This window comes from Oncorhynchus kisutch, linkage group LG29 (assembly GCF_002021735.2).
Source record: "Oncorhynchus kisutch isolate 150728-3 linkage group LG29, Okis_V2, whole genome shotgun sequence".
Lineage (NCBI taxonomy): Eukaryota > Metazoa > Chordata > Actinopteri > Salmoniformes > Salmonidae > Oncorhynchus > Oncorhynchus kisutch.
The window spans coordinates 34,414,042-34,440,883 of NC_034202.2; the positions used below are offsets into that span (position 1 = coordinate 34,414,042).

Consider the following 26,842-nt stretch of genomic DNA (forward strand, 5'->3'; position numbering starts at 1 on the left):
TTTCTCCTTCTCTCTCTAACGCTCTCTCTCTGTTTCTCCTTCTCTCTCTAACGCTCTCTCTCTGTTTCTCCTTCTCTCTCTAACGCTCTCTCTCTGTTTCTCCTTCTCTCTCTAACGCTCTCTCTCTGTTTCTCCTTCTCTCTCTAATGCTCTCTCTCTGTTTCTCCTTCTCTCTCTAATGCTCTCTCTCTGTTTCTCCTTCTCTCTCTAACACTCTCTCTGTTTCTCCTTCTCTCTCTAACGCTCTCTCTCTCTGTTTCTCCTTCTCTCTCTAACGCTCTCTCTCTGTTTCTCCTTCTCTCTCTAACGCTCTCTCTCTGTTTCTCCCTCTCTCATCTGTCTCTATCCCCCTTCTCTCTCGCTCCCTCCCTTTATATCCCCCTATCTCTCTCTTAAAGAGAGGCTGAAATCAGGTTGGCATATGTCAGTGTGCATGTGCATAAGTATGCTATGATACTAAAGATGATGTGCTAAACATATTGTTGAAATGTCGAACAGTTGTCTTTCTCTTTTTAGGCCAAAAATGGTTTGTCCAATGAGAGAGGTGTTGAGGGTGGATGGCACAATTTCTACTGTTACTTATTCAAATACGCACACGTACACATACACACAAAATGCACACACACACTAATACATGTATGCATAAATGCACGCACACACACAAGCACGTACACGCATACACACAAACTCCCTAACAAACACAGACACACACACACACAGACACACACAGACACACACACACACGCACGCACGCACACACACACACACACACACACACACACACACACACACACACACACACACACACACACACACACACACACACACACACACACACACACACACACACACACACACACACACACACACACACACACACACACACACACACACACACACACATAATCCCTTCAGTACAGTAGAGTAACCCAGTTGAAGCAGAACAGAGGGAGAGAGAGAGAGGTTAGTCTACTCGCCCACGTACCAAAATGTTCAACCATGTTAGAGGAATCGAGGACACTGCATCATCCCTCTGCATCGCTCAGCAAGATCGCTCTTTACCTCTGTGTCAGTGTGTGTGTGTGTGTGGTACACTACACAAGGGTAAATTACACACATACCTACATAATACATATACAGACGCACACACATGCAGTACATACACAACTACGACACACATGAGCATGTAAATCACACAGGAAAAGACTACTATTTGGCTTAAGAATGACGTGAACATGCACACCATTGAGGAGCATTTGGATCAGTCCATTACAGCGGCATGCAGCGCAAGGATTAAATAGTGCGTTAAGAGAACTGGAGTTCACACAGAGGATTGTTCTCACGCTCCACTCAATAATGTTTCCAGTTAGTCAGACAGATGTAGGAAAGCATAATAGCACATGAAACATGACCACAAAACAGACAGGCCCAAATTTAGCAGGACTGCTGCCAGGTGCACCTTAAACTCTCAAACCTCTCAACTGGCTGGCCCGGTCTGTCAATGACTGTCCGGGTCACATTTCACTCGGTTTACACTAGTGGGAAAGCTTGAACTGTATCGTAAAGTCCTCCAATTTCTCTCTTGAAGAATACTCTGATGTGTTGAGACAGGCTTGATACAGTAAACAAGATCCCATTACCCAACCTGGCAACCACAATGGATACTGTGGTGTACTGTATACAAACAAACACCTGTTGAAACAAGCAGGCAGTCAGCCCCTCAGAACAGCTGACTAAACTCCTGTCCACTGGCTCAGTCTGTACACAGGGGCAGACCACACAATGCTCAGGTCATGGTTCAGCTAGGGCCAGATAGTTCTCCTGTTCAGGTCATGTGGTCAGGACAAAGTCCAGGATCTAGCTGTAGACTACAGATGTAGGATCAGGATTGGATCACTCTTTTGTTGCTGAAAATGTTCCTGCATTGCAGGAAATGCAGACTTGTAGTATTTTCAAGGTTTAAAAAAGCCTTCAAAAGTTTGTAAATTCCATTTTAAAATGTAAGACTTGATTTGCCTTAATACATTTTTTTATCAACCCCTGCTGGAAGATTGTCCTGCTTTAGGAGACTGGCTCAAATTAAGATCCTACATCTGTACAAGAATGACCCAAATCTTTTCCTGGTCAGTTTACATGATCAGGGAAAAAATCCTTGCTCTATATAATTTCAAGGCATCTAATTCAGGAGAGATAAACCATAGACTAAGAGTACTGAAGACTGACGGTGCAAACAGGAAGTGATGTCATAGTATGCCGACAGACATACTCACCAAGTACGCCCAGACGGTAGTTCATGGTGACCACGATGACGTTGCCGTAGGCTGCGAGGACGCTGGCGTCGAACATGTTTCCCGCCCCCTCCATGTAGGAGCCGCCATGAATGAACAACATCACCGGCTTCTTGCGACGGTCACGGATATCTGTGGGGAAGAGAGGGACATGGACACACACACACACACACACACACACACACACACACACACACACACACACACACACACACACACACACACACACACACACACACACACACACACACACACACACACACACACACACACACACACACACAGGATGAGAGAAAGAGACAGAAGTAGAACAACTTTAGATTCTGAGGAACAGATGACACAAATTTTTGTGTATTTACAAAAAAACACCCACAGGAATGTCCACAGAACATCATTCACTCAAATCATATATCCAGTTCTGCATATGTGCCATTCAATCTCCCTTTTCTACTGTGGCCTCTCATCTTCAACTAAACTACATGACCAAAAGTATACAGACACCTCTCATTCCAAAATCACAGACATGATTTTAAAAAATCTTTATTTAACTAGGCAAGTCAGTTAAGAACACATTCTTATGTCCAATGATGGCCTAGAAAAAGTGGGTTAACAGCCTTGTTCAGAACGACAGATTTTTACCTTGTCAGCTCAGGGATATGATTTTGCAACCTTTTGGTTACTAGTCCAACACTCTAACCACTTGGCTACCTGCTGGTTACTAGCCCAACACTCTAAACACTTGGCTACCTGCTGGTTACTAGCCCAACACTCTAACCACTTGGCTACCTGCTGGTTACTAGCCCAACACTCTAACCACTTGGCTACCTGCTGGTTACTAGCCCAACACTCTAACCACTTGGCTACCTGCTGGTTACTAGTCCAACACTCTAACCACTTGGCTACCTGCTGGTTACTAGCCCAACACTCTAACCACTTGGCTACCTGCTGGTTACTAGCCCAACACTCTAACCACTTGGCTACCTGCTGGTTACTAGTCCAACACTCTAACCACTTGGCTTGCTGGTTACTAGCCCAACACTCTAACCACTTGGCTACCTGCTGGTTACTAGCCCAACACTCTAACCACTTGGCTACCTGCTGGTTACTAGTCCAACACTCTAACCACTTGGCTACCTGCTGGTTACTAGCCCAACACTCTAAACACTTGGCTACCTGCTGGTTACTAGCCCAACACTCTAAACACTTGGCTACCTGCTGGTTACTAGCCCAACACTCTAACCACTTGGCTACCTGCTGGTTACTAGCCCAACAATCTAAACACTTGGCTACCTGCTGGTTACTAGCCCAACACTCTAAACACTTGGCTACCTGCTGGTTACTAGCCCAACACTCTAACCACTTGGCTACCTGCTGGTTACTAGCCCAACACTCTAACCACTTGGCTACCTGCTGGTTACTAGCCCAACACTCTAACCACTTGGCTACCTGCTGGTTACTAGCCCAACACTCTAAACACTTGGCTACCTGCTGGTTACTAGCCCAACACTCTAACCACTTGGCTACCTGCTGGTTACTAGCCCAACACTCTAACCACTTGGCTACCTGCCGCCAATAGCGGAGGTGGTCCCCCCTTTGCTGCTATAACAGCCTCTAATTTTCTAGGAAGGCTTTCACTAGATGTCAGAACATTGTTAAAGGGACTTGCTTCCATTCAGCAACAAAAGCATTAGTGAGGTCGGGCACGGAGGTTGGGCAATTAGGCCTGACTCGCAGTTGACGTCCCAATTAATCTTAAAGGTGTTCAATGGGTTTGAGGTCAGGGCTCTGTGCAGGCCAGTCAAGTTATTCCACACCGATCTCGACAAACCATTACTGAATGGACCTCGCTTTGTGCACGGGGGCATTGTAATGCTGAAACAGTAATGGGCCTTCCCCAAACTGTTGCCACAATGTTGGAAGCACAGAATCATCTAGAATGTCATTGTATTCTGTAGCATTAAGATTTCACTTCAGTGGAACTAAGGGGCCTAGCCTGAATCATGAAAAACAGCCCCAGAACATTATTCCTTCTCCACCAAACATTAAAATTGGCACTATGCCTTGGGGCAGGTAGCGTTCTCCTGGCATCCCCCAGATGGGGAAGCGTTATTCATCACTCCAGAGAACACATTTCCACTGCTCCAGAGTGCAATGGTGGCAAGTTTTACACCACTCCAGCCAACGCTTGGCATTGTGCATGGTGACCTTAGGCTTGTGTGCGGCTGCTCGGCCATGGAAACCCATTTCATGAAGCTACCGACGAACAGTTCTTGTGCTGATGTTGCTTCCAGAGGCAGTTTGGAACTTGGTATTGAGTGTTGCAACCGAGGACAGACATTCCCACTTTTACAATCACAGCATTTACAGTTGACCAGGGCACCTCTAGCAGGGCAGAAATTGAACAAACTGCCTTGTTGGAATGACGGTGCCGTCATATGACGGTGCTGTGTTGAAAGTCAGTGAGCCCTTCAGTAAGGCCATTCTACTGCCAAGGTTTGTCTATGGAGATCGCATGGCCATGTGCTCGATTTTATACACCTGTCAGCAACGGGTGTGGCTGAAATAGCCAAATCCACTAATTTGAAGGGGTGTCGACATACTTTTGAATATGCAGTGTATATCCCCAAAGTCTGAAAGGTAAGCTTCTTCTCCTCATTCCTGACCTTCAAACTGAACTGAGAGGACATTATAAGTGAAAGCTATAGTGTGGGAACCTATCCAGTGGCTAGCCATATTAGATGTTAGAAGATGGTGGTAGTGCTGTGGCAGTCTATGTATGTTTCTGTCCCCTCTTGTAGTGCTGTGCAACAAGTCTCCCTGTGTCCCCTCTCTCTGTGGGAATTATGGCACCGTCTGTAACTCTCACTGTCCCCTCTGGCGAGTTATGGTACAGCCACTGTCTCTCCTACTGTCCTCTCTGTAGTATGCTGGTACGGTCTGGGTTTCACAGGGTCCCCCCTCTCTGTGACGTGCTGTGGTATGGTCTGTGTGTCTTTAGTAGGGCGGAGCTGCCAGTGCTGCCCAGTTAGCCTAGCGTCTGCCCTGTGGATAATTCATATGAGAGCCAGACTAAGAGGAAACATAAATAACAGCACAGCATCTGTTTAGCCTGATGAGCTTCTGGAGTGGGAGATGGGAAAAGAGACAGGGAGATGGAGATAGAGAGAGAGATGGAAAAGAGACAGGGAGATGGAGATAGAGAGAGAGATGGAAAAGAGACAGGGAGATGGAGATAGAGAGAGAGATGGAAAAGAGACAGGGAGATGGAGATAGAGAGAGAGATGGAAAAGAGACAGGGAGATGGAGATAGAGAGAGAGATGGAAAAGAGACAGGGAGAGAGAGAGAGAGAGAGAGAGAGATGGAAAAGAGACAGGGCGAGAGAGATAGAGAGAGAGATGGAAAAGAGACAGGGAGAGAGAGAGAGAGAGAGAGAGATGGAAAAGAGACAGGGAGAGAGAGAGAGAGAGATGGAAAAATATACAGAGGGAGAGAGATGAGTAAATAAATAATGTAGAGAACGATGGGAAAAGAGAGAGAGAAAGGGGAGAGAGAGAAAGGGGAGAGAGAGAAAGGGGAGAGAGAGAGATAGAGAGAAAGAGATATGCACAGAGGCAGAGAGAAAGAGTGCGTGCGTGCGAGAGAGAGAGAGAGAGAGAGAGAGAGAGAGAGAGAGAGAGAGAGAGAGAGAGAGGAGTAGAAAGAGTAATGTCACAAGAAAATGGTGGGACAGGATGAGATCAAATAAACCGTTACAAAGTTGTACCTGGCAAGGTCTCTTCACGGACACAGAGATGCATGTAGGAAACTTCACACACGTGAGCACACGGACACACACACACACATAGGCAGCTCCGATGCTGAGTCGCTATGGAAACTGCCTCTTCTCTCTCTAATAGAACCGCACCAGCCATTCCATTGCACTGACTCACTCTGAGCCTGTTGCCGTGGTAACACATTCTACTCACGTATTTGCATCACAACCTGAATCTCAGGTTACACATGCACCAGAGTGCATCACACACACACACGCACACCCGCACTTGCATGTGCACACACACACCACTGCGTCAATACACACACATGCAGTCATCCTTCATAGAACATATTACAGTGCACTCGAGAGACTAAATACATTAAAGCCCTGACACACACAGACAAATGATTTCCCCATCTCTCTTATGCAACCAACTTCGCATATGCGCACAATTATACAGCAATGGAGTGCGCACGCACACACACATGCATACACACACACTCACACACACTCCATTTCCTTTCTCTCCAGTGTATTGTGTGTCTCTAGTGATTTCCCAGAGGAGATGTAAACAAGTTCAATTATCCCAGCATTACCAGGCCAGCAGAGCCCTTGGTGTGACGCCTGGCTAATGGATCAGCTCTCCTCTCTGTCACCAGGCAGTCACACACCACAAGCACATGACAAACAACACACACACAGAGACAGACAGCGACAGAGACATTGACAGAGAGGGACGCTCAGCACTGGACTGGAGAGTGTCACTCTTCTCCAGCAGAGCTAGGACATCTAGAGCACCAGGTACTTTGTCTCTGAGAGTGTTGCTGTGGACGTCTGAGTGCTCTGTGTGTTTGTGAGCATGTGTTACATCTAAAGGATGTAGGCCTTTGTGACAATCTATCTCGCTGTTCACCCACATAAAGCATTCAAATACCTCTGTGTGAATGGGAGCTAAGTGAACGTAACGATTTGAGTTTGTTATGTGTCCGTGTGTGAGCGCACGGTGCGTTAGGTTAGGTTTGTCATGCCTTCCCCTTCCCTGTGTTGTGTGGGTGCTGATGCCCCTGTTTGTGTGTGATGGAGTGTGTGCTGGTGTAGGATGTGTATGTGAAAGAAAGTGATGTAGAGTGATTTAGTGTCTGTGTACTGTATGTGTGACTTCACACGTGTTAGTACATGATACGAGTGCATATGTTAGTGCATGATAAGAGTACATGATAAGAGTGCATATGCTAGTGCATGATAAGAAGGCATGTGTTTGTGCATGATAAGAGTGCATGATAAGAGTTCATGTGTGCATGTGGGAGGGGAGCAGAGAGAACTGTCTCACTCAGCCACCATCAGCCTACGTCCCAGGCCTACAGGGCCAAAAGGGCCCTCACTGTCCTGCCTGCTTCAAAACAGCCCCTGAAACACTGGCACACTATTCTCTCTCCTCTCCTCTCCTCTCCTCTCCTCTCCTCTCCTCTCCTCTCCTCTCCTCTCCTCTCCTCTCCTCTCCTCTCCTCTCCTCTCCTCTCCTCTCCTCTCCTCTCCTCTCCTCTCCTCTCCTTTCCTTCCTTCCTTCCTTCCTTCCTTCCTTCCTTCCTTCCTCTCCTCTCCTCTCCTCTCATCTCTTCGTAACCCGCCACTCTCCCTCTCCCCTTCTCTCTGCCTTTCTTCTGCTGCTGCTCTCTCCCCCCTCCACCCATGCTGCTCTCCCCCCTCCACCCTTGCTGCTCTCCCCCCCTCCACCCTTGCTGCTCTCTCCCCCCTCCACCCTTGCTGCTCTCTCCCCCCTCCACCCTTGCTGCTCTCTCCCCCCTCCACCATGCTGCTCTCCCCCCTCCACACTTGCTGCTCTCTCCCCCCCTCCACCCTTGCTGCTCTCTCCCCCCTCCACTCTTGCTGCTCTCTCCCCCTCCACCCTTGCTGCTCTCTCCCCCCTCCACCCTTGCTGCTCTCTCCCCCCCTCCACCCTTGCTGCTCTCCCCCCTCCCACCCTTGCTGCTCTCTCCCCCCTCCACCCTTGCTGCTCTCCCCCCTCCACCCTTGCTGCTCTCTCCCCCCTCCACCCTTGCTGCTCTCTCCCCCCTCCACCCTAGCTGCTCTCCCCCCTCCACCCTTGCTGCTCTCTCCCCCCTCCACCCTTGCTGCTCTCTCCCCCCTCCACCCTAGCTGCTCTCTCCCCCCTCCACCCTTGCTGCTCTCTCCCCCCCTCCACCCTTGCTGCTGTCTCCCCCCTCCACCCTAGCTGCTCTCCCCCCTCCACCCTTGCTGCTCTCTCCCCCCTCCACCCTTGCTGCTCTCTCCCCCCCTCCACCCTAGCTGCTCTCTCCCCCCTCCACCCTTGCTGCTCTCTCCCCCCTCCACCCTTGCTGCTCTCTCCCCCCTCCACCCTTGCTGCTCTCTCCCCCCTCCACCCTTGCTGCTCTCTCCCCCCTCCACCCTTGCTGCTCTCTTCCCCTCCACCCTTGCTGCTCTCTCTCCCCTCCACCCTTGCTGCTCTCTCCCCCCTCCACCCTTGCTGCATTTCTCTCCCTTCATCTCAGCCTTACTAGTCTCTTGATATTGGACTGCATTCTCTCTCACTTCCTCTCTTCTGTACCTCTCTCTTTCTCACTATTTTCCATCCTAGTCTCCCACTCATCCACCCTCTCTTCCTCCCTCTCTCTCTCACTTTCAAAGCTCTATAAATGTCATTTCATCATGCACTTGTCTTCATCACCACTATTTTTTCCATTTTCTCCCCCTCCTCGCCCTCCCCTGTGCTCTCAGCGCTCCCCTTTCCCTTTCTCTTTCATCTCTCTTCTGTCATTCTGCTCCTCTCCTCCAGATTCCTGTACGCATCCTTCCCTCTCTTTTCACCGTTAAGAAACCGCACAATTGGATTAGCTAGATCTGTCTCTTTTTAAACCATAGCAATTAGAGACGGCAGAATGGGAGAAATGAACACGGAAACAGCAAACACACCTCAACACGTACAATCAAGCACAAACACATACACACAGCCCGAGTGGATGCAAACACAAACATATGCACACACACGCACACAATAGTAAAAGTCTGATCTTTCAGACCTCTTGATTATATAAAGACAAGGCATCATTCCCCTGGCTAGTTTTAACAACTAGTTACATGGTTTCCTAGATGTGTTAATGTTTGTGGGACAGTAACCTTCACCGCTTGGAATCGTATCCAAATGCCAGCACCCCCCTACAAACAAACTGTAATGCCTTTACTGTAAAAACCCACCTATTCCCCAACAAATGATCAAATAAAGAAATGGTCAAGTGGCTCAATCAAAAGACCCAATCTACACAATGCAGTTACAGAACATCTATTAAACAGAATATAAACTATTCACCTTTTGGATGGTGCAAGACAGAGGACAGTCAAAACAGCATGACTTGTAAAAAGTGATATGCAAATAAAATAAGACTATATACCAAAAAAGGAGAAAATGGCTGTGGCAGGGGTGTGTGGAACAATTGAGGTTTGTTTGTATATGTGTGTGTGTGTGTGTGTGTGTGTGTGTGTGAGAGAGAAAAAGACAGAGAGAAAGACAGAGAGAGAGAAACAGCGAGAGAAAGACAGAGACAGAGAAAGACAGAGAGAGAAACAGAGCAAGAGAGCGCAAAAGAAAGAGAGATAGCGAAGAAAAAAGCTAGATGAGAGAGATGATAGATGAGAGGGGAGTATGTCTGTCTATATCAGTCTACTTCACAACATTAACGTTGAGTTATCTATTCTAGCTAGCTTTTAGCTATGGTATCAAATATAATATATTATGTGTATATTATTATACTTATTACATTTTTGTGAGACGATTACAATTAATGAGATAATAATAATAGTGATTACACTTACAGACTCCAACATATAATGTCAGTTTGTTATTCTATCCCCTCCAAAAGTTTGAAAAATACTACAAAAGGGTTAAACATGCTGCAAAAATACCTTCATCCTTTGGTTTGTTCATTGTAGACTCATCGTGTTTTTTTGTGAGAGGACCTAAGGTTCAGAAAAAAAGGGAGGAAAAAGAGAAAAGAGAAAATTGAAAAAGATTTCACTTTTGCTGAAAACGAAAAAGAAACCAAGGGAGGAGAAAAATGGCAAACCAGCAAAGAGACTAGCGTTGCACGGTATACCGGTTACCACGGTAACATCCCCATACCAAAACATCATGATACTTCTGATAAATTTTTTTGAATACCGTAGTACTGTTTCATATGATACTGACCTTTTCAGCCCTAGTGATCTAAAAAACCTGCTACAAAATGTTTCAACTCAGTTGAATTGAAGCGACAGCCACTAGTCTCTGGTATGCACAGGTCCAATCATATCCACTTCACTTTCATGCTCACATCACGTGTAGCAGCTGTAATCAGCCAGCATAACCCCCTACCAGCTATAACCATAACTACCAGCCTTCATTCACCCGCTTCTCTCCCTCTGCTCTTCATGAGCATCTATTCCTCAGTCAGTTAAAAAATATATCATTTAGCCATGATGGAGACGGGGATGCAGACCCTGATGAGTCTTCTGTTGTTAGTTGTACATTTGTTACATTGGAGCAGCACTCAGAGCGAGCAATGATGATATATCACCTGTTATAATCAACAGCACAGACCAGTCTGAGTTTGAAGTTCACTGTCAAGCAGCCTTTTGAGTGTCAGAGGGGTAAAATGGAGCACTGCTTGGCGACAGGCCTGCTTGCAGCTTTACAACAGAGAAAACGGCTTGTCTCCAGCCTAAACAGTAAAGAAATATGACCCATATTAATGGAGAGATACCTTTTTTTCTTTCCATTGGGATTTGTGCGCACTTTAAATAGTTTCACAAACCATGTTGGGGGCCATTTTAAACTGATCCCACGTACCTAATTATTAGTTTGAAAAAAACAATGTTGTTCAGTCATGATACCTACCTAGCTAACAACCTGGTATCTTGACAGTAGGTTTAGGCTAATTTGGCACAGGAAGAAAGGAAAAGGTTCTGCTACTCATGAGATGTGCTTCAAAGGTAGGATTCATATAGGCCTAATGTAAGCCTAAACTATACTGAACAAAAACATAAATGCAACATGTAAAGTGTTGGTCCCATGTTTCATGAGCTGAAATAAAAGATCCCAGAAATGTTCCATACGCACAAAAAGCTTATTTAGCTGAAATTTTATTCAACCATTTTTGCACAATTCCTAGAAGCTGAAAATGTCCCAGTTCTTCCATGGCCTACATACTCACCAGACATGTCACCCATTGAACATGTTTGGGATGCTCTGGATTGACGTGTACAACAGCATGCTCCAGTTCCCGCCAATATCCAACAACTTCGCACAGCCATTGAAGAGGAGTGGGACAACATTCCACAGGCCACAATCAACAGCCTGATCAACTCTATGAGATGAGTCATGCTGCATGATGGTGGTCACACCGGATACTGAGTGGTTGTCTGATCCACACCCCTACTTGTAAAAAAATTAAAAGGTATCTGTAACCAACAGATGCATGTCTGTATTCCCAGTCACGTGAAATTCATAGATTAGAGCCTAATGAATTGATTTAAATTGAACGATTTCCTTCTATGAATTGTAACTCAGAAAAATATAAAAAATTGTTGCGTGTTGCATTTATATTTTTGTTCAGTATATATAAAAAATGGATGTTTTTCTGGTGCTATTCTGTTTGGTGCATAACGCTTTAAAGTTGGGAAAGTTTTTGTGTTTGTAGGAGAGAGAGAGAGTGGTGTGTGTGTGTGTTAACTGAAGAGTAGAATGTTTCAGACAGTGTTTTCCCCTTACTTACACAATAACAAGCAGATCATTATGCAGTGTTTTCCCCTTACTGACACAACAACAAGCATATCATTATGCAGTGTTTTCCCCTTACTGACACAACAACAAGCATATCATTATGCAGTGTTTTCCCCTTACTGACACAACAACAAGCAGATCATTATGCAGTGTTTTCCCCTTACTGACACAACGACAAGCAGATCATTATGCAGTGTTTTCCCCTTACTGACACAATAACAAGCAGATCATTATGCAGTGTTTTCCCCTTACTGACACAATAACAAGCATATCATTATGCAGTGTTTTCCCCTTACTGACACAATGACAAGCAGATCATTATGCAGTGTTTTCCCCTTACTGACACAACAACAAGCAGATCATTATGCAGTGTTTTCCCCTTACTGACACAACGACAAGCAGATCATTATGCAGTGTTTTCCCCTTACTGACACAACAACAAGCAGATCATTATGCAGTGTTTTCCCCTTACTGACACAATAACAAGCAGATCATTATGCAGTGTTTTCCCCTTACTGACACAACAACAAGCATATCATTATGCAGTGTTTTCCCCTTACTGACACAACAACAAGCAGATCATTATGCAGTGTTTTCCCCTTACTGACACAACGACAAGCAGATCATTATGCAGTGTTTTCCCCTTACTGACACAATAACAAGCAGATCATTATGCAGTGTTTTCCCCTTACTGACACAATAACAAGCATATCATTATGCAGTGTTTTCCCCTTACTGACACAATGACAAGCAGATCATTATGCAGTGTTTTCCCCTTACTGACACAATAACAAGCAGATCATTATGCAGTGTTTTCCCCTTACTGACACAACAACAAGCATATCATTATGCAGTGTTTTCCCCTTACTGACACAACGACAAGCAGATCATTATGCAGTGTTTTCCCCTTACTGACACAATAACAAGCAGATCATTATGCAGTGTTTTCCCCTTACTGACACAATAACAAGCAGATCATTATGCAGTGTTTTCCCCTTACTGACACAACAACAAGCATATCATTATGCAGTGTTTTCCCCTTACTGACACAACAACAAGCAGATCATTATGCAGTGTTTTCCCCCCTTACTGACACAATAACAAGCTGATCATTATGCAGTGTTTTCCCCTTACTGACACAATAACAAGCAGATCATTATGCAGTGTTTTCCCCTTACTGACACAACAACAAGCATATCATTATGCAGTGTTTTCCCCTTACTGACACAACGACAAGCAGATCATTATGCAGTGTTTTCCCCTTACTGACACAATAACAAGCAGATCATTATGCAGTGTTTTCCCCTTACTGACACAACAACAAGCATATCATTATGCAGTGTTTTCCCCTTACTGACACAACGACAAGCAGATCATTATGCAGTGTTTTCCCCTTACTGACACAATAACAAGCAGATCATTATGCAGTGTTTTCCCCTTACTGACACAACAACAAGCATATCATTATGCAGTGTTTTCCCCTTACTGACACAACAACAAGCAGATCATTATGCAGTGTTTTCCCCTTACTGACACAATAACAAGCAGATCATTATGCAGTGTTTTCCCCTTACTGACACAATAACAAGCAGATCATTATGCAGTGTTTTCCCCTTACTGACACAACAACAAGCATATCATTATGCAGTGTTTTCCCCTTACTGACACAACAACAAGCAGATCATTATGCAGTGTTTTCCCCTTACTGACACAATAACAAGCAGATCATTATGCAGTGTTTTCCCCTTACTGACACAATAACAAGCAGATCATTATGCAGTGTTTTCCCCTTACTGACACAATACCAAGCAGATCATTATGCAGTGTTTTCCACTTACTGACACAATAACAAGCAGATCATTATGCAGTGTTTTCCCCTTACTGACACAACAACAAGCATATCATTATGCAGTGTTTTCCCCTTACTGACACAACGACAAGCAGATCATTATGCAGTGTTTTCCCCTTACTGACACAATAACAAGCAGATCATTATGCAGTGTTTTCCCCTTACTGACACAATAACAAGCAGATCATTATGCAGTGTTTTCCCCTTACTGACACAATAACAAGCAGATCATTATGCAGTGTTTTCCCCTTACTGACACAATAACAAGCAGATCATTATGCAGTGTTTTCCCCTTACTGACACAATAACAAGCAGATCATTATGCAGTGTTTTCTCCTTACTGACACAACAACAAGCATATCATTATGCAGTGTTTTCCCCTTACTGACACAATAACAAGCAGATCATTATGCAGTGTTTTCCCCCCGACTGACACAATGACAAGCAGATCATTATGCAGTGTTTTCCCCTTACTGACACAATAACAAGCAGATCATTATGCAGTGTTTTCTCCTTACTGACACAACAACAAGCAGATCATTATGCATGTATATTCCTCCAGCCATATCACAGGTAGGCCTTTGCAAATATGAGCAAATCAGACATAATATCTAGTAGTATTATATTATGCACTTAACAGTGAGAAGTTAAATTAAATGTGTTGTATTGAGTAGAAGTGTGAATTTCAGTGACAGGTTTTTGGAGAATGTTTTGAAAATGGATGCCAGGTCACAGATTCAGATTCATTCATATCATGATACTTGGCCTGGTGTCGTATCGTTTGTTAAAATGTTGTTATTGTAACAACACAACAAGAGACTATCTTCTCTCTCATTTACAAAAGACTCCCAAACAACCGAAAGCCAAATGTAAGAGAGCATTACAAATACAACTTGTCCTGTGGAGACAGCCCCCAAACTAGTCTGTTTCACTGCACAGGATCTAGTTGAGAGGTGCCTGCTGAAAGACCCTAGAGAACATTTCCCATTTATTCCCTACACATCAGTGCTTTGTAGAGGAAAATCAATGAGCAGAATCAAGCCATCATTCTTTGTGGTTAGAAGGCAGGCAGGAGAATGCCAACCCATCATGGCGCATCTGCCCACTCAGCCCCTTAGCTCAATGCAACAGCCCTCAGGCTACAGCGTATCCGGGCCCTCATCACGTCCACAGGGTATGTCCTGCCAGGATACACGACTACATTCGGAGGATGACCAGGGACATACACATACACACACACATAAACTTAAGCACACACAATTCACAAATTCATACACACAAAAACATCCCATCCAGAGACATCAATGCCCTCGTCAGAATGTCCCTCCCTCCTCCTGAGTATCCCTACAGGGAGCCTGGCAGGGGGTGGTGGTTCAGTATTTACACAGCCATGTGAGGGATTCTGACAGGGCTCCCCTACGCCAAGGTCACACAGGTGGCCCACATTAAGCTTTAATGTTAACAGTGGTTAAACGTTCCATAGGGGACAGCCAATAACAAGCATTATCAGAGTGACCCCCCCACCCTTCTGGCACGCCGCTCTCTTTAAGCCTGGCCGATAGGGATCCTGTTCATTTGTTTATTGTCTCCATCTGTCAGTGGAGCGCTACATGGCCGGCACAATCACTACACAGCTTTTATAGTCCCTCTCAATCACTTTTAGGATTCAGCATGCTATCCTGTCCCCACACCCGACACGCACGTGCACACACACACGCACACACACACAGCCACCTGGCATGCTAGCTTTGCTAACACCACTCTCTCCCTTTCTGTTATAGGGTGCTAACGACACACTACTTTCTCCCTACGTGTTGGCGATACACTCACTCATTTAAAAAACACAGTGTACTCTCTGTTGGTGTGCCAGCAGCTTTATCACTCTCACAGTGTGCTACCTACATCTCTTCGCCTGGCTCCCTCATAGGGTGCTAACTACATCTCTTCGCCTGTCTTCTGATGGCTCCCACATAGGGTGCTAACTACAGCCTATGTCTGAGACAGATCTATTGGCAAAACGCACAACCAACCCTCTGCAGTAGTGGATGAATGGTGGTCTGGATGAGGGACGCACCCAGACCAGCAGCACTGCTCTCTCTCGCTCTCTGTTCTCAATTCAATGACATTTAAGGGGCTTTTTTGGCATGGGAAACATATGTAACATTTCCAAAGCAAGTGAAGTAGATAATAAACAAAAGTGAAATAAAATAGAAAAGAATTATCAGTAGATATTACACTCACACAAGTTCCAAAAGAATAAAGACATTTCAGATGTCATATTATGTCTATATACAGTGTTGTAACAATGTGCAAATAGTTACAATGTGCAAAAAGTAAAAAATGGAAAATAAATAAATATAAATATGGGTTGTATTTACAATTGTGTTTGTTCATCACTGGTTGCCCTTTTCTGTGGCAACAGGTCATACATCTTGCTGCTGTGATGCACACTGTGGTATTTCACCTAGTAGATATGGGAGTTTATCAAAATTGCTTTATTTGTGGATCTGTGTAATCTGAGGTCATACATTTGGCAGGAGGTTAGGAAGCTCAGTTTCCACCTCATTTTGTGGGCAGTGTACACATAACCTGTCTTCTCTTGAGAGCTAGGTCTGCCTATGGTGGCCTTTCTCAATAGCAAGGCTATGCTCACTGAGTCTGTACACACTCAAAGTTTTCCTTAAGTTTGGTCAGTCACAGTGGTTAGGTATTCTGCCACTGCGTACTCTCTGTTTAGGGCTAGTTTGCTCTGTTTTTCTGTTAATTCTTTCCGATGTGTCAAATAATTATCTTTTTGTTTTCTCATGATTTGGTTGGGTCTAATAGTGTTGCTGTCCTGGACCAGGACCAGCTTGCTTATGGGACTCTTCTCTAGGTTCATCTCTCTCTAGGTGATGGCTTTGTCATGGAGGGTTTGGGAATCGCTTTGTAGAATTTAGCGGCTCTTTTCTGGATCTCTCTCTCTCTCTGTCTCTCTCTCTCTACCTCTCTCTCTCTCTGTCTCTTTCTCTCTCTCTGCCTCTCTCTCTACCTCTCTCTCTCTCTCTCTCTCAATTTTATGGGGAAGCGATAATATATAACAGATTTCCTCCCACCCCTAGGCCTCCCAGGTGTAAGGACAGTTCCAGTAAAGGGGTTCGGGGTGAGAGGGGCGAGGGAGGGGAGGGATGAGGCACGACAGTTAGACAGACTAGTAATGGAGGGGAAGGTAGATTAGGCCCCTGCCAAGTCAGCACTTTCCCAGCAACACTCTAAAACCACACCTAACCGCTTAATGGTGAACACTGTGATTTTAAACCTGCTCTAATACCCATTAAAGAGCTTAAGCTGCGCACAGGGAGTAGTTCCACTGAAATGGACCCGTCTTCCTTTGAAATGGAGCGGCAGACTTCAGTTAAAGACTTTACATGGGCCTAATGCTTCCTGCTTCCTGGAAGCCCATGACTCTGTGACGAGAGAGGAGACTCAATCTGAAATGATTGTTGGATGTGTTCAGTTGGGTTCTGTTGTGCTGTCAAAGCAGAATTTTGTTTAAGGGGGGGGGGGGCATTTGATGTGCTGGAGCACAATGTGGGATGTTTTCTGCAGTGCATATTGGGATGCGACAAGCAGGTATGACAGCATTGTTTCCTAACAGAGACAGTGACAGCGACAGAGACATGGCTCTGTGGGGAGAGAAACAAACAGGTTTGCCTGTGTTCAGTGACGGTGTCAGAACTGTGTAGTGTGCTGGAGCCGGGGCCTGCTCTCACAGCTAGCTGACAGAGACAGCGCTACAGAATTGTCAGTTCCATGTGGCCAGCCAGACAGAGTAGGCGATAGCTACAGTACCTATACACCTGCTTGAATGGCTTGGCAAGAATGGCCTCAATGTTCCCAAGGTTTTCCAAGAACACCTTAATACAAACATTGATTCTTGAAACACTCACGAATACTCCACGAGACATACAGTACATCACAAACACACATTTAATATACCTAATTTCCACTTTCCTCATCTCTCGATGGTCATCAGTTTCACTCTAAGGAACTCATTGTTACATTTCCAGGAAAACAATGTTGTATGGAGGCACAACAGGTCTGGTACACAATGGTATACATATTATTTGTCTGCTTACTATTATACAAGAATATTGCAGCCTTGGTTTCTAGTCAGGTTAAAAAGCGCAAATAGAATAGCCTCCTGAGTGGCTCAGCGGTCTAAGGCACAGCATCGCAGTACTGAGGCATCACTACAGCCTGGGGTTTGATCCCAGCCGGCTGTGCCTTAGACCTTAGACCAATTGTGCACCGCCTTATGGGACTCCCAGTCACTGTGACTGGGAGTCCCATAACGCGGTGCACAATTGGCCCAGCATTTCCACGTTAGGGTAGGGTTTGGCCGTGAGAGCTTTCCTTGGCTCATCGTGCTCTAGTGACTCCTTGTGACGCGTCGGGCTACAAAGCAAAGTTGAACAGCGTTTCCTCAGCGAGCAGGTGTTAAGAAGCAGCGCGGCTTCGCGGTTAATGTTTCGAAGGACGTATGACTCGACCTTCGCCTGTCCCAAGCCTTTTGGGAAGTTGCAGCAATGAGATTGTTGGTAGTTACAATTGGACATCACAAAATTGGGGAGAAATAGGGGGTAAAATTGCAAAAAAAAGGGCAAATAGCCTTTTTCCATTTCTGTCATTCTTACATTCTTTTGCAGTTTTCCCCTTGATTTGAACACTGTTTATTAGGCTAAGTGAACTTGGCTGTGTCATGGTTCCACCAGTCACCAGAGGGCAGCAGAGACCGTCCTAGAGACATTTACAACACTCGGGTGTGTCCTATATATTCGTTATGATTTCCCTGTTAAAATAGGTGTGTTGTTTTTTCTGTTGTCCTTTTCAGAAGCTTGAATTGTTTACCGTGTGCGTTCGTTTCCTGAGTGCGTTTTCGAGACCTGGTGTTCGTTGTTTTTCAAGTGTACCGTGATCCTGCGGCTACCGATTCTAAGTATCCTTAATCACTGATCCCTCGTCTTGTCTCTTCTCTGCACCTGGGTCCAACCTCACCAAGCCACAGGCAGAAAACAGATGCAGCCAGTACTAGTAGTGTGATGCAACCAAAAAGAGTGAGAAAAACATCTTAAGCATAATAATCATCCACACCGAAAAAACGAACTGAATAATGTGAACAAGCTTGATTTGAATATGTGCACTTGAAATGTAGCTGGGTCAACATTGGTATACAGTGTCCATCTCAGATTGACTTACTGGCATTCAATGAAATCCAATGGATTGGTCATTTTAACTCAGCTCCTGTCCTGTTTAAAGAGCAACTGAACACACTGATTCTGCATGTGTTTCTCTGTTGCTCATTAAGAAAAAGTAGATTTCCGTCTTGGGGTGAGGTTGGATGTGACAGTTGCTGATGTTTGTCCCCCATGAGACACCATAGGAACAAAGCCCGTATAATTTCCTCAAAATAGTCCGAATGAAAACTTCAAAATCTGTAATTCATTTGGACATTTTAGTCGTGCAATTTTTCATCTAGCTACAACATTTGGGGCAGTATTTCTCAAGTGAAAAAATATATAATTAAAAAGTAAGTGCGGAACGTGTTTCGTTATGTAAACAAAGTCCGATCCGCTGCCTGCTGGGCAGAGCTGAGTTTCCCAAAAGCATCGTAACACTAAGATCATCTTTCGTCCATTTTGTTTCAATGGAATTAAGATGCTCTTAGTGCTAAGATGCTTCTGGGAGACCCAGCTCTGGTCTGTCTCACTGTCTGTGTGTTATGCTGTAATATTGGATAGAGTGCAAACACCACATCAGTGTATCCATCTGTATTAGTGAGCATTGTTGAAATCAAAACCCAACCCTCAAGTAATTCATGACGAACTCACTTACTAAACTCTGTTTTGGATGAGACTGACTTTATGACTAAAATGATCCTATTTACACTTTGTAGTCAATTTTGACACTACAATAAATGTTTCTGACTTATATAGATGCCACATAGGGCGTTTTCTACCAGAGAAGTTCTTTATTGCCTTCAGTTGCTCTTTAAAATACAGGGAGCCCCCCTCCCAGTTATAAAAAAATGTTTCTCCATGTTTGAGTGAGCATGGAGCGGCCTGAACACAAGCTGCTGTCTGCTATCCTTGTCCATTTCCCCAGTTCCGTAAAGGGGATGAAGCTGCATATGGTCATGTCTGTGCTGTGTGTTTGACGAGGTGTCTGACACAGCATCAAGCCTCCACCATGTCCCTGCCAGCGGCTCCAAGTACTCCCAGTTTCATCCCCCCCACCCTCCCTCTGTCCCTGGCTCTGTGGCCATGCCTGCTGAAATATGTTTTTTAATAAAGAGTCTGGACGGTAAACGGCCACTCCGCCAGCGATAAAAATGAAGGATCTGAGGCTCTTGGCTGAGGAGAGTCTGGAGGAAATAGGAAGGCAGTGACACAGTGCTCTCACCGAGCAGGCTGGCGGCTGGCATAGCACAGGAGATTCTCTATGTGAGGGAACTAGGCACAGCTGGACTAAATAGAGCCCCTATGTGTGTGTGTTTGTGTGTGTGTGTGTGTCAACTCACTTCTCGCTCTCACATTAGGTTTTCTTTCCATTATTCTAAAAAGCCATTTGAATTTCATTTGAGTTGAGGACGCAGCAGGCTACATAGCGGCCTGGTGGGGAAGGACATGGAACTGATTTGCATTCAGAGCCTGTGACCTCATGTACCTCAGTCCGCATAGACAGGAAGGAGGGAGTGGGGATACACATCAAATCAAATTGTATTTGTCACATGCGCTGAATACAACAGGTGTAGTAGACCTTAAGGCAGTTAAGAAAATATTTACTAAATAAACTTAAGTAATCAATTATAATCAAATCAAAAAGTAACACAATATATTTACAAAAAGGCACATCAGGCAATATACAGGTACAGAGAGAGGCAAGGAGGGAGGAGCTCAGAGGCAGAGAGCAGAGGGGGTTCTGCCTGAGTATTTCCTCCTACGGTATTACTCTTAACATTGGGCAGAAATGTGTCATGTGTAGTTTCCTCTGTGCTCTGTGAGTGTTGGGTCATTCTAAGGCCTCAGATACAGGTAGCAGATGGGGGTACATTAGAGGGCCATGGGCCTCGGGCACTTGGGCATGTGGGATATGGAACTGTGATATGTGGAAACTGTAATAATCCATATACCAGAGGCAAGTTAAAACATGTCAATACTGAGTGAACATGGAAAATTCATGTTTTGAAAATCAAGAACACTCAATTCTTTCTCTCACACACAAATAAGCAAACAGGAAGTAACACACAGGGACAGCAACAGGCCTGTGTGAGCAGTGACCCTAACAATAAGTGACAGACTTTGACAAGAACACAAGTCACATGTAAAAAACACTCTCTCTCACAGACAGGCACTCCTGTAGCCTTGGGAATAACCAAATCACACACACTCAGTTTTCCTCACAAGCAGGATACACCACCTCAACGTGACATAATGGTATACAGCAATCTCTCCCCCTCCTCTCCACTACTTAGAGAGTACTTAGACAAGATGTACAACTTAACTCACACGGCCCTGTTTAAATACTGTTCAGTGTTCAAGGTGCTGCCTCACTTAACAAAATGATTAAATGCAATTAACCAACAGGATGGAACATTTCCTATGGCCAGGACGAGACAGATTCCAGCAGTGTTTTTGGTGCCCCTCGTTTTCCATGCCAGCCCAAAGACGCTCGCTTTCAAAGGCATCCCCCCTTTTGTGAAAATGGAATTAGACAAACCTTTAGTTTCTGGGCTAATTAACTGTGGTGTTGCTGTGCGCTATGAAAGAGCTAGCTACAGTACTGTACTCAAAGACCTCTCATTTCCCCAGCAGAACAATCCTGATCCAATTTTCACCAGATCAAGGGCTGCTGGGATAGCAAAAATACAATAATTTGTTTGAGGTTTGTTCTTGCATCAAAGACAATTGACACGATGGTTCTTCTGTAGTGTCATATTCTATTTATTTATTTGTTTATTATGTTCATATCAGTCCACTCCTCCACCACCCCACACATCACCATCCCAATCTGCATTTACATTATACTCTGGAGCTTCAAATGACTACTGAGCAGTCACCATCTTTTTGTTTGGCTGTGGAACATATTGATCGGATCAAAACGGAAATGAATTTGTAATGCTGCCAAGACATGGACTGGTGGACGGTGATGTCACATCCTTCGCAATGTATTGCTGCTGAGGAGACATTACAATGGGATTGCAACGCTGTAATTCTCTGTTATAAACACCTCATACAGAGTGAAATATGCATGTTGGCTAAATGTAGCATTAAAAAAAAACGTTTTAGTCATTTAGCAGACGCTCTTATCCAGTGCGACTTACAGGAGCAATTAAGGTTAATAAGTGCTTTGCTCAAGGACACATCAACAGATTTTTCACCTAGTCGGCTCAGGGATTCGAACCAGTGACCTTCCGGTGACCTCTTAACCACTAGACTACCAGCCTATTGCTTATTCTACACTGTGTGAGCTGGGATTTGATATATCACGGGGTGAAGCAAAGCCCAATAAACGGTGCATTCAGAAAGTATTCAGACCCCTTCACCTTTTCCACATTTTGTTACATTACAGCCTTATTCTAAAAGAGATAAAATATATTTATCCCCCTCACTAATCTACACACAATACCCCATAATGATGTAGCAATAACAGGTTTTTAGAAATGTTTGCACATTTATAAAAAAAAAAAAACGGAAATATCACATTTATATAAGTATTCAGACCCATTACTCAGTACTATGTTGACGCAACTTTGGCAGCGATTACAGCCATGAGTCTTCTTGGGTATGACGCTACAAGCTTGGCACACCTGTATTTGGGGAGTTTCTCCCATTATTCTCTGCAGATCCTCTCAAACACTGTCAGGTTGGAATGGGAGCGTCACTGCAAAGCTATTTTCAGGTCTATCCAGAGATGTTTGATCGTGTTCAAATCTGGACTCTGGCTGGGCCACTCAAGGACATTCAGAATCTTGTCCCAGCCACTCCTGCACGGTGAGGTAAATTCCTTAAGTAAAAATACTTTAAAGTACAACTTAAGTAGTTTTTGGGGTATCTGTACTTTACTTTACTCTTTATATTTCTTACTCTTTACTTTCTTACTCTTTATATTCATTACATTTTAAATGTTTAGCAGGACAGAAAATGGTCCAATTCACACACGTATCAAGAGAACATCCCTGGTCATCCCTTACGCCTCTGATCTGGAGGACTGACTAAACAGAGAACATCCCTGGTCATCCCTACTGCCTCTGATCTGGAGGACTGACTAAACAGAGAACATCCCTGGTCATCCCTACTGCCTCTGATCTGGTGGACTCACTAAACAGAGAACATCCCTGGTCATCCCTACTGCCTCTGATCTGGTGGACTCACTAAACAGAGAACATCCCTGGTCATCCCTACTGCCTCTGATCTGGCAGACTCACTAAACAGAGAACATCCCTGGTCATCCCTTACGCCTCTGATCTAGCGGACTCACTAAACAGAGAACATCCCTGGTCATCCCTTACGCCTCTGATCTAGCGGACTCACTAAACACAAATGCTTTGTTTGTAAATTATGTCTGAGTGTTGGAGTGTGCCCCTGGCTATCCGTAAATTAAAAAAAACAAGAAAATTGTGCTGCCTGGACATTTTTATTATTTATAGTTTTACTTTTTGATACTTAAGTATATTTAAAACCAAATACTTTGACTTTTACTCAAGTAGTATTTTACTGGGTGACTTTCATTTTTACTTGAGTAATTTTCTATGAATTAAGGTATATTTACTTTTACTCAAGTATGACAGTTGGGTACTTTTTACACCACTGCTTCTACGTTGTCTTGGCTTTGTGCTTAGGGTCATTGTCCTGTTGGAAGGTGAACCTTCGCCCCAATCTGAGGTCCTGAGCGCTCTGGAGCAGGTTTTCATCAAGTATCTCTCTGTACTTTGCTCTGATCATCTATCACTCAATCCTGACTAGTCTCCCAGTCCCTGCTGCTTGTAAACATAAAAACGTCCACAGAAGGACGCTGCCACCACCATGCTTCATCGTAGGGATGGTGCCAGGTTTCCTCCAGACTTGGCATTCAGGCCAATCTTGGTTTCATTAGACCAGAGAATCTTGTTTCTCATGATCTGAGAGTCCTTTAGGTGCCTTTGGTAAACTTCAAGCGGGCTGTCATGTGATGTGCCTTTTACTGAGGAGTGGCTTCCGTCTGGTTACCAGAGTCCTGCAGAGATGGCTGTCCTTCTGGAAAGGTTCTACAATTTCCACAGAGGAACTCTGGAGCGCTGTCAGAATGACCATCAGGTTCTTCTCAGTTTGGCTGTCCAGCCAGTTCTAGGTAGAGTCTTGATGGTTCCAAGCTTCTTCCATTTAAGAATAATGGAGAACACTGTGTTCTTGGGGACCTTCAATGCTGCAGAAATGTTTTGGTACCCTTCCCCAGATCTGTGCCTCGGCACAATCCTGTCTCGGAGCTCTACGGACAATTCCTTCGACCTTATGGCTTGGTTTTTGCACTGAAATGCACTGTCAACTGTGGGACCTTATATAGACAGGTGTGTGCCTTTCCAAATCATGTCCAATCAATTGAATTTACCACAGGTGAACTCCAATCAAGTTGTAGAAACATCTCAAGGATGATCAATGGAAACAGGATGCACCTGAGCTCAATTTCAAGTCTCATAGGAAAGGGTCTGAATGTAATGTTTTATAAATTTGCAAATATTTCTAACAACCTATTTTCACTTTGTCATTATGGGGTATTGTGTGTATATCGATGAGGAACATGTTTTATGTAATCAATTTTAGAATAAGGCTGCAACAGAACAAAATGTGGAAAAAGTCAAGTGGTCTGAACACTTTCCGAATGCTCTGTATTACTGCCATAACACTAAAGACTTCAAATGAACTTAGCTAGTTCTATAAAAAGGTCTATAGTGTGAGGTCAGTGTAACAGTACTTCATATCCATACAATAGTCCAGGGGATCAACATATCTATGGTAATTCCATGTGGAGTAATGTTTTGTGAGTCAGTAATGTGTGTGTGCATGTGTGTGTGTGCATGTGCGTGTGTGTGTGTGTGTGGCTTATGTTCAAAACCACCTGCTAATTAGCTACACTGAATAAAGAACATATATATTAAAAAAATGAAATCCTCCTCTTTCCAAATGGGTTGACTTGGTCCTGATTCCAGAGAATATTGAAGTAACACTGTTATGTTCCTTTATGCCTTCAATGAGTGAAAAATAAATCAATGTTAGGATCAAATACAGAATGTAGCTAAATACTCGTTCTCTCTCCTTAAAGCCACAATCCAGAGTCAGTTGTTCAACCCAACAGCAGCCTCAACACTGGTTTGGGTTATGATAGGGTAAGGTCTAATCTTGCTACATTTGCACACACTGTACATATATTTTTCTATTGTGTTAGTGACTGTACATTTGTTAATCCCATGTGTAACTCTGTGTTGTTGTTTTTGTCGCACTGCTTTGCTTTATCTTGACCAGGTCGCAGTTGTAAATGAGAACTTGTTCTCAACTGGCCTACCTGGTTAAATAAAGGTGTTCTCAACTAGCCTACCTGGTTAAATAAAGGTGTTCTCAACTGGCCTACCTGGTTAAATAAAGATGTTCTCAACTGGCCTACCTGGTTAAATAAAGGTGTTCTCAACTAGCCTACCTGGTTAAATAAAGGTGTTCTCAACCAGCCTACCTGGTTAAATAAAGGTGTTCTCAACTGGCCTACCTGGTTAAATAAAGGTGTTCTCAACTAGCCTACCTGGTTAAATAAAGGTGTTCTCAACTAGCCTACCTGGTTAAATAAAGGTGTTCTCAACTAGCCTACCTGGTTAAATAAAGGTGTTCTCAACTAGCCTACCTGGTTAAATAAAGGTGTTCTCAACTAGCCTACCTGGTTAAATAAAGGTGTTCTCAACTAGCCTACCTGGTTAAATAAAGGTGTTCTCAACTGGCCTACCTGGTTAAATAAAGGTGTTCTCAACTAGCCTACCTGGTTAAATAAAGGTGTTCTCAACTAGCCTACCTGGTTAAATAAAGGTGTTCTCAACCAGCCTACCTGGTTAAATAAAGGTGTTCTCAACTGGCCTACCTGGTTAAATAAAGGTGTTCTCAACTAGCCTACCTGGTTAAATAAAGGTGTTCTCAACTAGCCTACCTGGTTAAATAAAGGTGTTCTCAACTAGCCTACCTGGTTAAATAAAGGTGTTCTCAACTAGCCTACCTGGTTAAATAAAGGTGTTCTCAACTGGCCTACCTGGTTAAATAAAGGTGTTCTCAACTAGCCTACCTGGTTAAATAAAGGTGTTCTCAACTGGCCTACCTGGTTAAATAAAGGTGTTCTCAACTAGCCTACCTGGTTAAATAAAGGTGTTCTCAACTGGCCTACCTGGTTAAATAAAGGTGTTCTCAACTGGCCTACCTGGTTAAATAAAGGTGTTCTCAACTAGCCTACCTGGTTAAATAAAGGTGTTCTCAACTGGCCTACCTGGTTAAATAAAGGTGTTCTCAACTAGCCTACCTGGTTAAATAAAGGTGTTCTCAACTGGCCTACCTGGTTAAATAAAGGTGTTCTCAACTAGCCTACCTGGTTAAATAAAGGTGTTCTCAACTAGCCTACCTGGTTAAATAAAGGTGTTCTCAACTGGCCTACCTGGTTAAATAAAGGTGTTCTCAACTGGCCTACCTGGTTAAATAAAGATGTTCTCAACTAGCCTACCTGGTTAAATAAAGGTGTTCTCAACTGGCCTACCTGGTTAAATAAAGGTGTTCTCAACTGGCCTACCTGGTTAAATAAAGGTGTTCTCAACTGGCCTACCTGGTTAAATAAAGGTGTTCTCAACTAGCCTACCTGGTTAAATAAAGGTGTTCTCAACTGGCCTACCTGGTTAAATAAAGGTGTTCTCAACTAGCCTACCTGGTTAAATAAAGGTGTTCTCAACTAGCCTACCTGGTTAAATAAAGGTGTTCTCAACTGGCCTACCTGGTTAAATAAAGGTGTTCTCAACTGGCCTACCTGGTTAAATAAAGATGTTCTCAACTAGCCTACCTGGTTAAATAAAGGTGTTCTCAACTGGCCTACCTGGTTAAATAAAGGTGTTCTCAACTGG

The 26,842-nt window shown here is 44.2% G+C and overlaps 1 protein-coding gene across 1 annotated transcript in view; it reads right to left on the bottom strand.

Moving 5' to 3' along the window:
* Window positions 1-26,842, bottom strand: part of LOC109874107 (neuroligin-2) — an 88,300-nt gene that overhangs the window by 35,847 nt on the left and 25,611 nt on the right. Inside the window, exons 3-4 of the mRNA XM_020465883.2 lie at window positions 9,983-10,036; window positions 2,271-2,420 (exon numbers count right to left, since the gene is read on the bottom strand). Coding sequence (XP_020321472.2) covers window positions 2,271-2,420; window positions 9,983-10,036 — 204 coding nt within the window. The remainder of the gene's footprint in view (window positions 1-2,270; window positions 2,421-9,982; window positions 10,037-26,842) is intronic.